Source organism: Trachurus trachurus (genome assembly GCF_905171665.1).
Source record: "Trachurus trachurus genome assembly, chromosome: 10".
Lineage (NCBI taxonomy): Eukaryota > Metazoa > Chordata > Actinopteri > Carangiformes > Carangidae > Trachurus > Trachurus trachurus.
Window position 1 is genome coordinate 955,362 of NC_139894.1, and position 13,498 is coordinate 968,859.

Here is a 13,498-nt window from a genome sequence, read left to right on the forward strand (position 1 = left end):
AATTTAGGGCAGGTCCTTTAATCCCTATTTCATGATCTAGTCTCTGCAGCAGGATGCTGTGGTCGATGGTGTCGAATGCAGCACTGAGGTCCAAAAGTACAAGAACAGAGACGAGACCTCTGTCTGAAGCTATAAGAAGATCATTAGAGACTTTGACAAGTGCTGTTTCAGTGCTATGGTGTTCTCTGAATCCAGATTGGAAAGCTTCAAAGAGCTCGTTGCTGTGCAGATGTTCATGTAGCTGCTCCAGGACGATCTTCTCAAGGATCTTAGAGATGTAAGGAAGGTTGGATATAGGCCGATAGTTGGCTAGGACATCTGGGTCAAGAGAAGGTTTTCTAAGTAAAGGGTTAATGACAGCCACCTTGAAGGCCTGTGGCACGTAGCCTGTGACTAAGGAAAGATTGATTTGGTTTAGTATAGAAGTGTTAACTACATCCTTAAGTAGTCTTGTTGGGACGGAATCAAGCAGACATGTAGCTGAGAAATAATTTCTCCACTAATGAGATTTTTGATCTAATCATCATTTTTAACACTGAGTAGAGACAAAGCTGCAGGTTCTGGTTCTGGTTCTGGTTCGGGTTCTGATGATTCTCCATATTGGTCCTGTCTCCTGTCTCTGAAGGAATCTGCTCCTCAGTTCCTCCAGACGAAGCACCTGTAAGGAGAGGCCAACCTGCTTTAGATCCCAGAATGAGAAAAGGCTCTGTTTGTTTGGTGTTGGAGGACTGGATGGAGACAAAGTCCTGAAGGAGGTCCAGACTGAGTGCTGTGGTTCACTTGAGTCTAGGATTGTGGTTGATGATGTCATTTCAAGGTCCTGATACTTTATGGTTGGTTGTTTTGGTGTTTTAGGACCAAGTTGTTGGACCTTTAGGAGTTCATGAACCAGTTAATGGAGGATGATGGTGTCAATGGTGGAGCTTAAGGCCTGTGTGGGCACTCCAGGTAAGACTGACCGATTGTCATACAGAATTACCAGACAGACACATGGCATCCGTTTTAGAGCCTTTTCTGGCAAGGCAAGGCAATTTTGTTTGTATAGCCCGTTTTTACAAACAGTTTGTCTCAAAGGGCTTCACATGGCATCACAACAACATCCTCTGTCCTTAGACCCTCACATTGACTGAGGAAAAACTCCATGGAAAACCCTTTTAACAGGGAAAAATTGGAGAAACCTCAGGGTGAGCAACAGAGGAGCAGAATACAAACAACCTAGAGTCCAACAACAAAAAAGGAGTCAGACTATGTTGGACCTCCAGTCTGTAGAAGGTCTATTTGTTGTCACTGATGAGTCCCGCCGCAGTGGTGTCATCAGCAAACTGGACTACTGGGTCCTGTGGTTCACCTGAGTCCAGGATCATGGTTTGATTTCACCACGCTGTAGTCTGTTGGTGAGGAAGTCCGACGTCCATGAGCAGAGAGAGGTTTATATTTTATGACCCAGTTTATGGAGGATGATGGTATCAAAGGTGAGGCCGTGGGCACTGATCCAGGTTCTTGACTCCTCCCACCTGCACCTTGCTCCCACGTGGAGCAAAGGTGTAGTTTCACCTTTGCTCCATGTTCACCTGAGAAACACCCACAATAAAATCACAGACACACAGCGTCACCGTCCAGAAGTTAAGACTAAAGAGTGAGAGATCGAGGACTGAGAAAAGACGGAAAGTCAAAGTGAGTCCATCAGGAGTTTGTCAGCAACACAGCAGAGTCTCTACCAAACACTGGTGAGTACAGCTCATCATATTCACTTGCTGTGTCTGAATTCAAATACTTCCATACTTAAACTAAGTATTTTGAGTACGTAAGTGCGTCTCAATTCACAAGTATGTCAAAATGCAGTCTACTGTATACCCAGATGGCAAACGTCACACCCTCAATTATCACTGTCGTGGCTATGTAGTGGAGTATAAATTATGTAATTTAATATACTGGCAGGCCAATGTTTTCCACCAGTAAAAGGAGCCAGATGATGTGGCGGTAGTGGCGTAATCTCAACCTCACATTAAACAGGTGGCGCACACAAGAAAAAAAAAAAAAAAAGCAAAGAAAAAAGTGACGAGTAAGGCGTTATAGCATTATAGCTAGTTGAAATAACAAAAAAAAACAAGCCGTAGATGAGTTGAGAGGCAATAATAGTGGTCCCAAAAAAACACACAAACAACACTGGCAACCGTTGAGATCATTAGTTCTGGTGAGTGCACAACAACAGCATTCGATTTGAATCAACACTAACCGTCGAAATTTGCGCACTGCAGAAGTATGTAGGGGAGAGCGGGGTAAGTAGTGCCAATTTTTACTTAAATTGCCTTTAAAGCAAGGGGATTATAATAATGCCCCCAACTAATATATGTACATATAGTTTAGGATGTTGTGCATCCCTGGGAACAATCACTTTGAATCTTAAATCAACTGTTTCAGAAATATAGCTTTAGAAAAAAAAAAAAATTCTGGCACAACTTGCCCCCGGTGCGGGGTAAGTTGTGCCATTAGAGAGAATACACTGGGGTAAATTGTGCCATTGATAATTGAAGTAAAACAGATCATTTTAATCTCACAAATGTTAATGCTATGTAAAAGCAAGACATTCAATACAAAATTAAAGCCAGAAGCGGCGATGATCGGGCCCTCGCTTGTCCCCATGTAGTCGCGGAGGCCTGAGGCACGCTGGGGGCTGTGGCGCAAAGAAACGCCATGTTTCGTTCATCCACCAGGCTACGAGTACAACCAGACTGGGCAGGTGTGTTCTGGGGCGGCCCCTCATCACACATGTTAAGTTTCAAGCCAATCCGTGCCCACTGCCATGTTTCTCCTATACACAGACAGCACTGCCACTGGCACAACTTAACCCCAATTACCCCAAGCCCAGCATTTTGAGAAAAAAGGATTCCCCAGCTGTTTTGAGCTGGCATTTTTAGTTTAGTTTATTTAGATCCCCATTAGCTTTTGCCACGCAGCAGCTATTCTTCCTGGGGTCTTTTCATCATAATAAATGACAAATACAAACCATTAACACATAAAATACATTAATACATAAAAAAAAAAAAAAAAATAAATAAATACATACAGAAAACACATACTCAATACAAGAAAAAAAAAAAACAAACATCCAAGACAAACACTTAACATATGTTACCCGCTCCTACATTGAATCACTACACAACAAGAATACCAGGACCCAGTTTTACAAATAGGCTACTAATGGTCAAAATTGCGATCAAAATAATAATCTCTTAATTTCATTTTAAAACTAACCATGTTTCTTTGTTGTATAACATAATTCGGAAGGGCATTCCACTCCTTCATAGCTCGATATAATACTGTGCCTTGAGAGAGTGCCCTGGGTAAGATAAAATAACCTCCAGCAGCATGTCGAGTTGAATAATTATGTGTGTTTGAACTAAAAGACAATTTTCTATACAAAATGTATGGCATTTTAGTTGTTATTATATTTTTAAGAAAAACCATCAACAAATATGACAATCTGTGCTTAACATCCAGCCAACCAAGACTGGCATGCATTTGACAAATATTCGACCTTATTCCACACATAAGTGCAACACGTGCTGCTTTATTTTGTATAAGTTGCAGTTTTCTGATGTTGGCTAGTGAGGTATTGGACCAAACAACTGTACAATAATCCATATGCGACAAAACCAGTGCTTGAATGACTTGTTTAGTAATTTGTGTTGTTAAATATTTAGAGCATCTCCTAATCATTGAAAGAATGTTTCCAATTTTGGTTATTATCCTCTTTATATGCATGTCCCATGATAATGTACGATCTATGATGATTCCTAATAATTTTACCTCTTTCACATGTTTAATTAATTTGTTATTGATCATCACATTAAGCTCTGGGTTTGAACGCAGTGAATAGTTTGATCCAATAACCATACTAGTTGTTTTTGACACATTCAAAATTAATCCATTACAGTTAACCCACTCAGAAACCAACTTCATTTCTTCATTTAAATGTCTATTTAATCCATCAATAGTTCTTTCAGCTAAGTAAATTGTCGTATCATCGGCATACATTGTCATGCGAGCTGTTTTTAATGCCAAGGGAAAATCATTGGTGAAGATTGAGTACAAAAGAGGTCCAAGGCAACTTCCTTGGGGTACTCCCTGTTTTACTTGTTTTAAATCTGACTCACTTCCATTAAAATAAACCATTTGCCATCTCTCACTCAAATAACTTTTAATAATTAACAAAGCTGATGATGAAAACCCATAATGTTTCAGTTTTGCCAATAATAATTCATGATCTAGAATATCAAACGCTGCCGAAAAATCCAGGAAGACAGCTCCTATCATTTTCTTCTGCGAGATTTCATTGCACCAGTCATCTAACATTTGTGTCATAGCTGTTGTTGTAGAATATTTTTCCCTGTAAGCATGCTGAAAATCTGTAAATAAATAATTATTAGAAAAATATGACTGAATTTGCTCATACACAATTCTTTCCATGATTTTACTCAAAATTGGCAATAAACTGATAGGTCGACTATTTGAATCAGAAAACTGCAACTTTTTGTTTTTGGGAATTGGTATTATTTTTGCAATTTTCCATCCTTGTAGCCATATATTTTTAGTCAAACATAAATTAATTATATGTGTTACCACTGGGGCCACAATACCAACAATAGGTTTCAATAACCTTCCATCAAGAAAATCAACCCCAGGTGACTTATTCTTACAATTCATTAATAATAACTCAACTTTAGAAACTGTAACAGTCTTGAAATCAAAAATACATTCTTTACCTTCCATAATTTGGTTAATTAGTCTTTCTGCAAGGTCAGTATCATTATGCTGTACAGTACTTTTTAACTTATCGATTTTATTAATGAAATAATTATTCAAATGATTAGCAATGTCCTTGGGTTTGGTCAAGAACTCTCCTCCAGTTTCTAAGTAAGATGGTGAAGACTTGGTGTGGCCCTTAACTAAAACATTTAGTGTACTCCATAATCTTTTACTATCGTGCTTCATTTCCTGAACTATGTTATCATAATATTCTTTTTTTCTCCTCCTATTTAACTTTGTAACAAAATTTCTTAATTTACAATAAATTTGCCAGTCTGATTTAATACCAGATGATAAAGCAATCTGTTTTGCCTGATCTCTTTCAATCATATGTTCTTTTGTTTCTCTGTCCAACCATGGTGAGTTAACAGTCCTCACTGTGGCTTTTCTCACAGGTGCATGTTGATCTATAACACCTGTTAATGTATCATCAAAAACTTTAAAGGCAGCTTCAGGATCTTCAAGCAACAGAATATTTGATATCTTAGCATTTGAAACATCTCTTACATATTTTTCTTCATCAAATGCTTTAAATGACCTCTTCTTAATTATTCTCGATCCCTCCTTGGGCACCTTTGTTTTCCTAACTATTGCAATTAGATTGTGATCGCTGCATCCTATAGGCATAGATATAGCTTTGGAGCAGATCTCAGGTGTATTTAAATAGAGATGATCAATACAAGTGGCCACTCTCCTGCCATCATTATTAAAGCTAATTCTTGTTGGTTTGTTCATTGCTTGAGTCAATCCCGAAGCTGCACATATATCAGCCAATTTCCTTCTCATTGGACAGGACAACAACTCCCAGTTTACATTCATATCTGCCATAAAATATAACTCAAGATTTGTACAACAAGCAGAGTCAAGCATTTCACACATTTTATCTAAATATTCACAATTAGCACTGGGGGGTCTGTAACCACATCCTATAAAGGCTTGAGATGCTTTAAATGTACTTGCAACCAAAGAACTTCAATGTCAGTTTGCATTAAATCATGTCTTATTCTTACAGGTAGGTGGCGCTGCACATAAATGCAGATCCCACCTCCATAAGCATTTCTGTCTTTCCTATAGATATTAAACCCCTCTATCATCAGTGATGTGTCCTCAAATGTAGAATCTAAATGCGTTTCAGACACGGCCAAAATATGAAAATTATTTGACAGGATTATGTTCTCCACTTCATTTAATTTATTCCTAATACTACATATATTTATATGGGCCATTTTTAGGCCTTTCCTCGGTAATTTATATGACATTAAACAGGGTGTACATTCTTATCAGTCTTATTCGAGTTGATTCAATTTCAGAGCAACATAAAATACATTTAACATTGTAACAAATACCCACAAACATTAAAAAAACAAATAAATTAACACTTTGTATTGTCATAAAATTATACCACTCGTCTATCCGTGAGAGTCAGCCAACCTCCTACGTTGACATTTGAATGAACTCAGTTCTGTTTAATCCTCCTGAAATCATACAGTCGTATCACTGAGCTGATAAACTGCAAATGCATTAGCTTAAACTTAATTTTCTACCCTTTTATCACTCCTTGGAAGTAAATAATAATAATAACGGAAACCTCATTTATTTCTTAATATAAACGAAATCATATTTTCTTTATTGATCACCATAGTTTATCCAAACTTAAACCATCCAAGTTTAAACAATTTATCATCATATAACAAATAATTATTCAGTCTGTGTTCTGCATGCTTACCGCACAAGTTTACTGTCTCTCTTTCATTTTCAGGGTAGATCATGTTGAGTCAGTCTCCACATTACGCACCAGCTGCGCTCGCGCTGTTCACCACTCCCCGTCTCCATATTACGCACAGTCTGTGATCGCGCTGTTCACCATTCTCCCACACCTCAGCGACCTCGCATCCTTTTAGGATTGTCTTCGTGTTCAAATGTCATTCCATAAACGTAATCCAAAATCCAAATCATGGGTCCCGTTCCTGTCCATTGCTCAAACACACACTGCTTCATGAGCTTCCTCCAACTTCAGTCCAGCATTTACTGCGTATGCAGCAATGGTTTAATCTTTTCCTCGAAGAATTTCTCTGCTTCACTAACTTTCTGGAAGATCTTTTTCTCTCCATTGAAAGTTAGGATGAGAGTGGCCGGGTGAATTAGACCACTTTGTATGCCAGCCCGATACAGCTTTCCTCTGACGTTGTTAAACAGTGCTCTCCTCCTTGCCATTTCTGTTGTCAGATCAGGGAATATCTTCAACTTCATGTTTTTATATTCCAGCACTTTTTCTGATTTTGCCATTTTCAGGATAGCTTCCTTCACCATGAACCGCTGCAATCTCACGATCATGGGTCTTGGACCAGGGCCTTTGCCGGCGACTCTATGCGCAATCTCTACATCCGGAGGACCAGGAAGATTCCTTTGTCCCGTGAAAACGTCTCTCAGAAGCGCAAACATGTATTCAGTGGCATTATCACCTTCGACACCCCTGTCCAGTCCAAAGACCCTTATATTAAATCTTCGACTGTAACCTTCCAGTCTGTCAGTTTTGTCTTTCAGCTCTTGATTTTCCTGTTGGAGTGCGTTACATATTTTCCGAAGCGCACCACATTCTCTCTCCAGTTCATTTATTTGGTCAGACTGACCCGATAACACCGTCTCCATGCCCGTCACTTTTTCTGCACATGACTTCACATCAAGTTTTATGGAATTAAGCTGCGGTTGCAGTTCATCCATGTGTGCTTTTAATTCCTCCCGTATTATCGAGCGGATTAATTCAGACATTTCTTTTTTATCCATTTCTTTTACTGGTACCTGTGCCGCAGTTGAAACAGGTGAATCAGGTAAATCAGTGCCAGGTGGTGCGGAGATTGGCGTCTGCTTCTCTCCACGCTTTCTTCTAGTCATTTAAACTTCCAGACCACTTTGCTTCGGTTCAGGTCAAAGGAATCCACCTTTCCGCCAGGGATCAGGAGTTTTTCCCGAGAATTTGCATCACCAAACTTGGAATTTAACCATAATATCTCGGAGTATTGGCGTTCTCCGCACACGAGTGCTCCTCACGTGCCACCGGACATGACGTGACGGCATCATGCTAACTGTATAGACTCATGGTGTAGCTTAATAAAGCACTAAAACATGTGTGAACTGTTTTCAAAGTTATCTATAATTGTTCAAACACGGCAATCAAAAAACCTTGATCATATAAATTTTACTTTGGAGGGCAAAAACTTGTTTTTTGAACATAAATGTGCTTTCCTCTCAAGCCATGTGTCTCCCTTCTTGATAGGATGAGATGGATGCCCCTTCAAAAATATGTGGTCACATGACCAACTTCTTCTATGGTTTTCTAGATAACAGGGGTGGAACTACTTGCCCCATGGCACAAATTACCCCACTCTCCCCTACTACATTACAGTGTACTCAGGGAAGTATTCGAATTGAGACACAGCGACTGTGTGAGCAGCAGCTTTAACACTGAGCTTCATCTCTACTCAGCTGAAGCTTCACTCTCTTCATGTCACACTGACTCTAGTGAACTGGCTCACAACAGACCTGAGGCTGTTTGTCCACAGAGACACTATAGTCCACTTTAAACTGTCTCTGTGTCTCTGCTCAGGACTTTTATAACTCTCAGCTTCTCTCTACACTTCACCTCATTTCCTGGTTTTAGAACTGTCAAGTTATCACCTGCTACAGCTCTCTACTTCCTGCTGCTCTTTCACAATAAAAGCCACATTATTTTATTGTGAAGCAGCCAGAGGAAATACAGTGTCCTTGTTGTTTGTTTAAAAACAAAAACAGTTCGCTCTGCAGATTTTGTCCTGTTATACATGATATATATAAAAAATAAAGATGTCAAAGTGTGATTATGTACATAAAGCAAATACACACACACACACACACACACACACACACACACACACACACACACACACACACACACACACACACACACACACACACACACATTTCAGTAAACAGAATGTATGAATGGAAACTAAATGTATGAAAAATGAAATAATAGTAAACAATATGATTATTAAATATGAGCATGTGTGTGCAACATAAAAGTTGATCCTCCTCATCATCTTTAAATGGTATCATGTATAACAGGAATACACAGACAGAACTGTTTTTGTTTTAAGTGTAATTTCAATATTGAACAAAACATAATAATGGAGCAGCTTTAGTCTGCTGCTCTTCTTCATGTACATCTCAAGGGATCAGTGATTGGTTACTGTGGTCTTTCCTTCCTCTTCTCTGATTGGCTGTTTACACTTCAAATTTGGAACATCAGACTCGGTGTGAAGGATAAATGTTCATACAACACCCCCGCCCCCCAGTTGGAGAAAAATAATCTTAAAGAGACAGAACATTATTTTAAACTCATGTGTTTGTTTTCCCTCCCTCAGTGTGTAGACATGTCTGCTGCTGGTCACCTGAGGTCTGAAGATCAGTTCCTGTGCTCCATCTGTCTGGATGTCTTCACTGATCCAGTCACCACATCATGTGGACACAACTTCTGTCAGAGCTGCATCACTCAGCACTGGGACGTTAGTGGCAGGTGTCAGTGTCCCATCTGTAAAGAGGTTTTCTACACTAGACCTCAGATGAAGATCAACAGGTTCATCTCTGAGATGGTGGCTCAGTTCAGACGTGAAGCTCAACAGAAAACCAGCAGCAGCAGCTCAGAGCAACAAGTTTCCAAACCAGGAGAAGTTCCCTGTGACGTCTGCACTGGAACCAAACTGAAGGCCCTGAAGTCCTGCCTGGTGTGTCTGGCCTCCTACTGTGAGACTCACCTGGAGCCTCATCTGACAGTGTCAGGTCTGAGGAGACATCAGCTGATGGAGCCTGTGGAGAACCTGGAGGACAGGATGTGTAGGAAGCACGATAAACCTCTGGAGCTGTTCTGTCAGACCGACCAGACATGTGTCTGCATGCTCTGCTCTGTTTTAGACCACAAGACTCATGAGTTTGTTCCTCTGAGAGAAGAATATGAAGGAAAGAAGGCAGAGCTGCAGAAGACAGAGGCTGAAACTCAGCAGATGATCCAGAAGAGACGACTGAAGATTGAGGAGGTGAAACAGTCAGTGAAGATCAGTGAAGCTGCTGCAGACAGAGACAAAGCAGAAGGTGTTGAGGTCTTCACTGCTCTGAAGGAATCTGTTGACAGAGGCCTGAAGCAGCTCATCAAGGAGATCGAAGAGAAACAGAAAAGCTCAGAGAAACAGGCTGAAGACTTCATCACAGAGCTGGAACAGGAAATCTCTGAGCTGGAGAAGAGAAGCACTGAGGTGAAGCAGCTCTCACTCTCTGAAGACCACCTCCACCTCCTCCAAAGCTTCCCATCCCTGAAAGCTGCTGCACCCACCAAGGACTGGACACAGGTCAGAGTCCGTCCACCATCATATGAGGGGACTGTGGTGAGAGCCTTGTCTCAGCTGGAGGAGACGCTCCGTGGACAGATGAAGAAGGTGAGGAAGACAAAGCTGAATATGAAGATGAAGAGGGTCCAGCAGTTTGCAGTGGATGTGACTCTGGATCCTGATACAGCATATCCTGATCTCATCCTGTCTGATGATGGAAAACAAGTTCATCATGGTGATGTGAGGAAGAATCTCCCAGACAACCCAGATAGATTTACATGTCATTTTAGTGTCTTGGGAAAACAGAGTTTCTTTTCAGGCAGATTTTACTTTGAGGTTCAGGTCAAAAGAAAAACTTTGTGGGTTGTGGGAGTGGCCAGAGAGTCGATTGACAGGAAGGGAGGCATCACACCGAGTCCTCAGAATGGTTACTGGACAATAAGTTTGAGTGTTGAAAGTGAGTACATAGCTGATGATGGCCCCCCAGTCCGTCTCAGGTTGAAGTCTGGTCTTGAGAAGGTGGGGGTGTTTGTGGATTATGAGGAGGGACTGGTCTCCTTTTATGATGTAGATGCTGCAGCTCTCATCTACTCCTTCACTGGCTGCTGCTTCACTGACAAACTACACCCGTTCTTCAATCCCTGTTTTAATGATGGAATTGAAAACTCCGCCCCTTTGATCATCTGTCCTGTCAATCAAACTGAGTAGACCAATGAAATGATTAATTCTGTCTCGTGTTTAATGAAAATCAAACTAATTTTTACTGGAGAAATCACCTGATAAATTATTGTGTTGTATTATGAATATTATTGTTGAAGCTGCAGTGAAGAGTGAGGCCTGATATGCTGAGTCACTGTTTATTGATCCATCAGATTCTAATAGATAATCACAAGTGTTTGAACCATATTTGAGGATCATTGTAAAAAATGTGTTTATGTGAAAATGAGGAACATAGTTTGTTATTGATGAATGATCAGCGCCAAATTTCTTCATCATTTGATTCCTGTTTTTATTACAATAAACTGTTCAACTCATTCAATTTCATCTCAATTAATATGTTTATTAACATATCTGCTGCAGTTTCTGGTTCTGGTTCTGGGTCTGGTTCTGGGTCTGGTTCTGGTTCTGGTTCTGGTTCTGGTTCTGGGTCTGGGTCTGGTTCTGGTTCTGGTTCTGGTTCTGGTTCTGGTTCTGGTTCTTATGGACCTGTCTCCATCTTGGTCCTGTTTCACCTCAGCCAGCTCTCTCCATGGGTCAGAGAGGCAGACGCTCTAACTACATTGAAGTCTAGGTTTAAACCCTTCCTGTATGACAGAGCTGTTGAGGCTGCGTAACGTACAACTGGAGGAGAGCTGGTGAGTTCTCTTTTCAATGGAAACCAGGCAAAGCTAACAGGTGTTTGATGCCTCGTATTATGGGCTGGGACTCTGTTTGTACTGTTGATGATGTCTGGTGCTGTTCTGAGAATTATTTGTGGCTATGAGTGGGTTTTTGATCGTGGTTTGTGCGTGGAGAAATAGACCGTGGTACTGTTTGTTATCATACGTTCTTTGTTGCTACAACTAAAGAAACACAATCTTAAGAAACACCTTCTTACACAATGTTTTGGCGAAATTTGAATTTCCTATTTATCTCCCTGTGCGTTCTTTTGCTTGTTCTTTTTTCTGTCCTCCACAGTATGTTTGCCTATTTGGCAAACATACTGTGTATTGTATTGTTCTGATCATTTATTGTATACTGTTTGTGTAAAGTGACCCTGCGATTCTTATTATTATAATGAATTTTGTAAAGTGTATCGAGACCATGTTGCACCATGGTGATTTTACACTTTAAATAAACTAAACTAACTAACAAAACTAACTAACTAAAGAAGCTAGTGTAACGGAGGGTCTGGGTGCACTCACTCACCCATAAAAGGACGTGCAAACCAGAATGCCAAGCGGTCATTGACCTCTTGGCACAACGGTTTGCATCGGGAGACCAGGGTTGGAACCCCACCTGGGGCAGGCCATACCAAAAACACAACGCAGAGGGCCAGATAACATGAGCTACACTAGCGGTTAGCAGACTTCAACTCTCGAGGGGGGGTCTAACTCGTTGTCACGGTGTGTTAGACCATGGATTAAATGTATGCGGGAATATCCCTTTAACTCATTGAGTGCCAGCCCTTTTATAAAATGGTCAGTGCCATGTGCCAGCGTTTCGGGGCATTTTGAGTAATATTTTAAGACCAAGAGAATATTTTGTATTATGACTCTGAAAACACAAAATAGCTCAAAGGAAAGAGGAGACTCTCTATTTAACTAGGGAAAAACCATTTGTTTGTACCTTGTTCCATTCTTAATTTATCTTAAGTTGAATAGAGCCTGGTTGCACCAAAAAGACCACTTTTTTTCTAGAAAGCTGAGAAAAATGCATTTTTGTGAAAGAGAGTCTCTCAAGACAAACAGTGATTTATCCGTTTTAATTTTGGCTTCAGAAACATGTAAGACATCTGAAAATTTCATTTCACATGTTTTTTCATTGTACAAAAAAAAAAAAAAAAAACTAAAATACAACAAGTAGGAGTCTTACTATGCAGAGTGATGCCTGCTCTCCTACTCCTCCTGCAGTTGCTGCCCCCTCACCCTCTCCTCCCCCCTCCTCTCCCCCTCTCTGCCCCTCCCCTCTCCTCCTTCTCCTCCTGCTGCTTCCCCTCGTCTCTGAAGGAGGGAGACGTCGTGGCGTCTTCAGCCTCTGTGCTGGACGCGGCCGCGGTAGCGACGCACCGCGCTGATCTCTCGGTTCGTCGTCACGACGTCGGTTTACAGCAACTGGTGAAACTGACTCCGCGATCCGCTTTCGATTCGGCATTTCGGTGCTGATCATCTAGATCAGTTTACCTTTCCTGCCTCCTCCGATCACTTCATGCTGGAGCTATGCTAATAGCATCCGTGGCTAAGCTTTCCTCCAGCTCCACGTTACACTTGTTCCAGGCTCTGCCCGTCGTTTTCCTCTAGAAATAGAAACTTTTCCCAACTTTTTTCTCTCTGTACCGATCGCACTCGTCTTCTCCTTCTTCTTCACTTCTTGCTCTGATCTACAGTCTTCTTCGTTCTACACATCCCAGAAGCCCCAAAATTACTCACAGTGTGCGCAACAGCGCCCCCATTTACCAGCCGCAGAAAACTGCATTTGACGTATATATACGTCAATGGCACTCAAGCGTTGGATTTTGATTGACGTATATATACGTCAATGGCACTCAATGAGTTAATAGGCCGATAGTTGGCTACCTGTGTTGTGGACCCAGATTTGAAGATACAGTCGGTGTCACAGAGGCTTCTTCCAGG

General features: G+C 41.0%; 1 protein-coding gene across 1 annotated transcript; it reads left to right on the forward strand.

Moving 5' to 3' along the window:
- Positions 1 to 1,674: 1,674 nt before the first annotated feature.
- LOC310993033 (E3 ubiquitin-protein ligase TRIM21-like) lies at positions 1,675 to 10,874 on the forward strand (the record flags this gene model as incomplete). The annotated part of the gene is made up of 2 exons (XM_083981285.1): positions 1,675 to 1,727; positions 9,210 to 10,874. The coding sequence occupies exon 2, from the start codon at positions 9,219 to 9,221 to the stop codon at positions 10,872 to 10,874; it is 1,656 nt and encodes a 551-aa protein (XP_083837411.1). The 5' UTR covers positions 1,675 to 1,727; positions 9,210 to 9,218.
- Between the last annotated feature and the right edge of the window lie 2,624 nt (positions 10,875 to 13,498).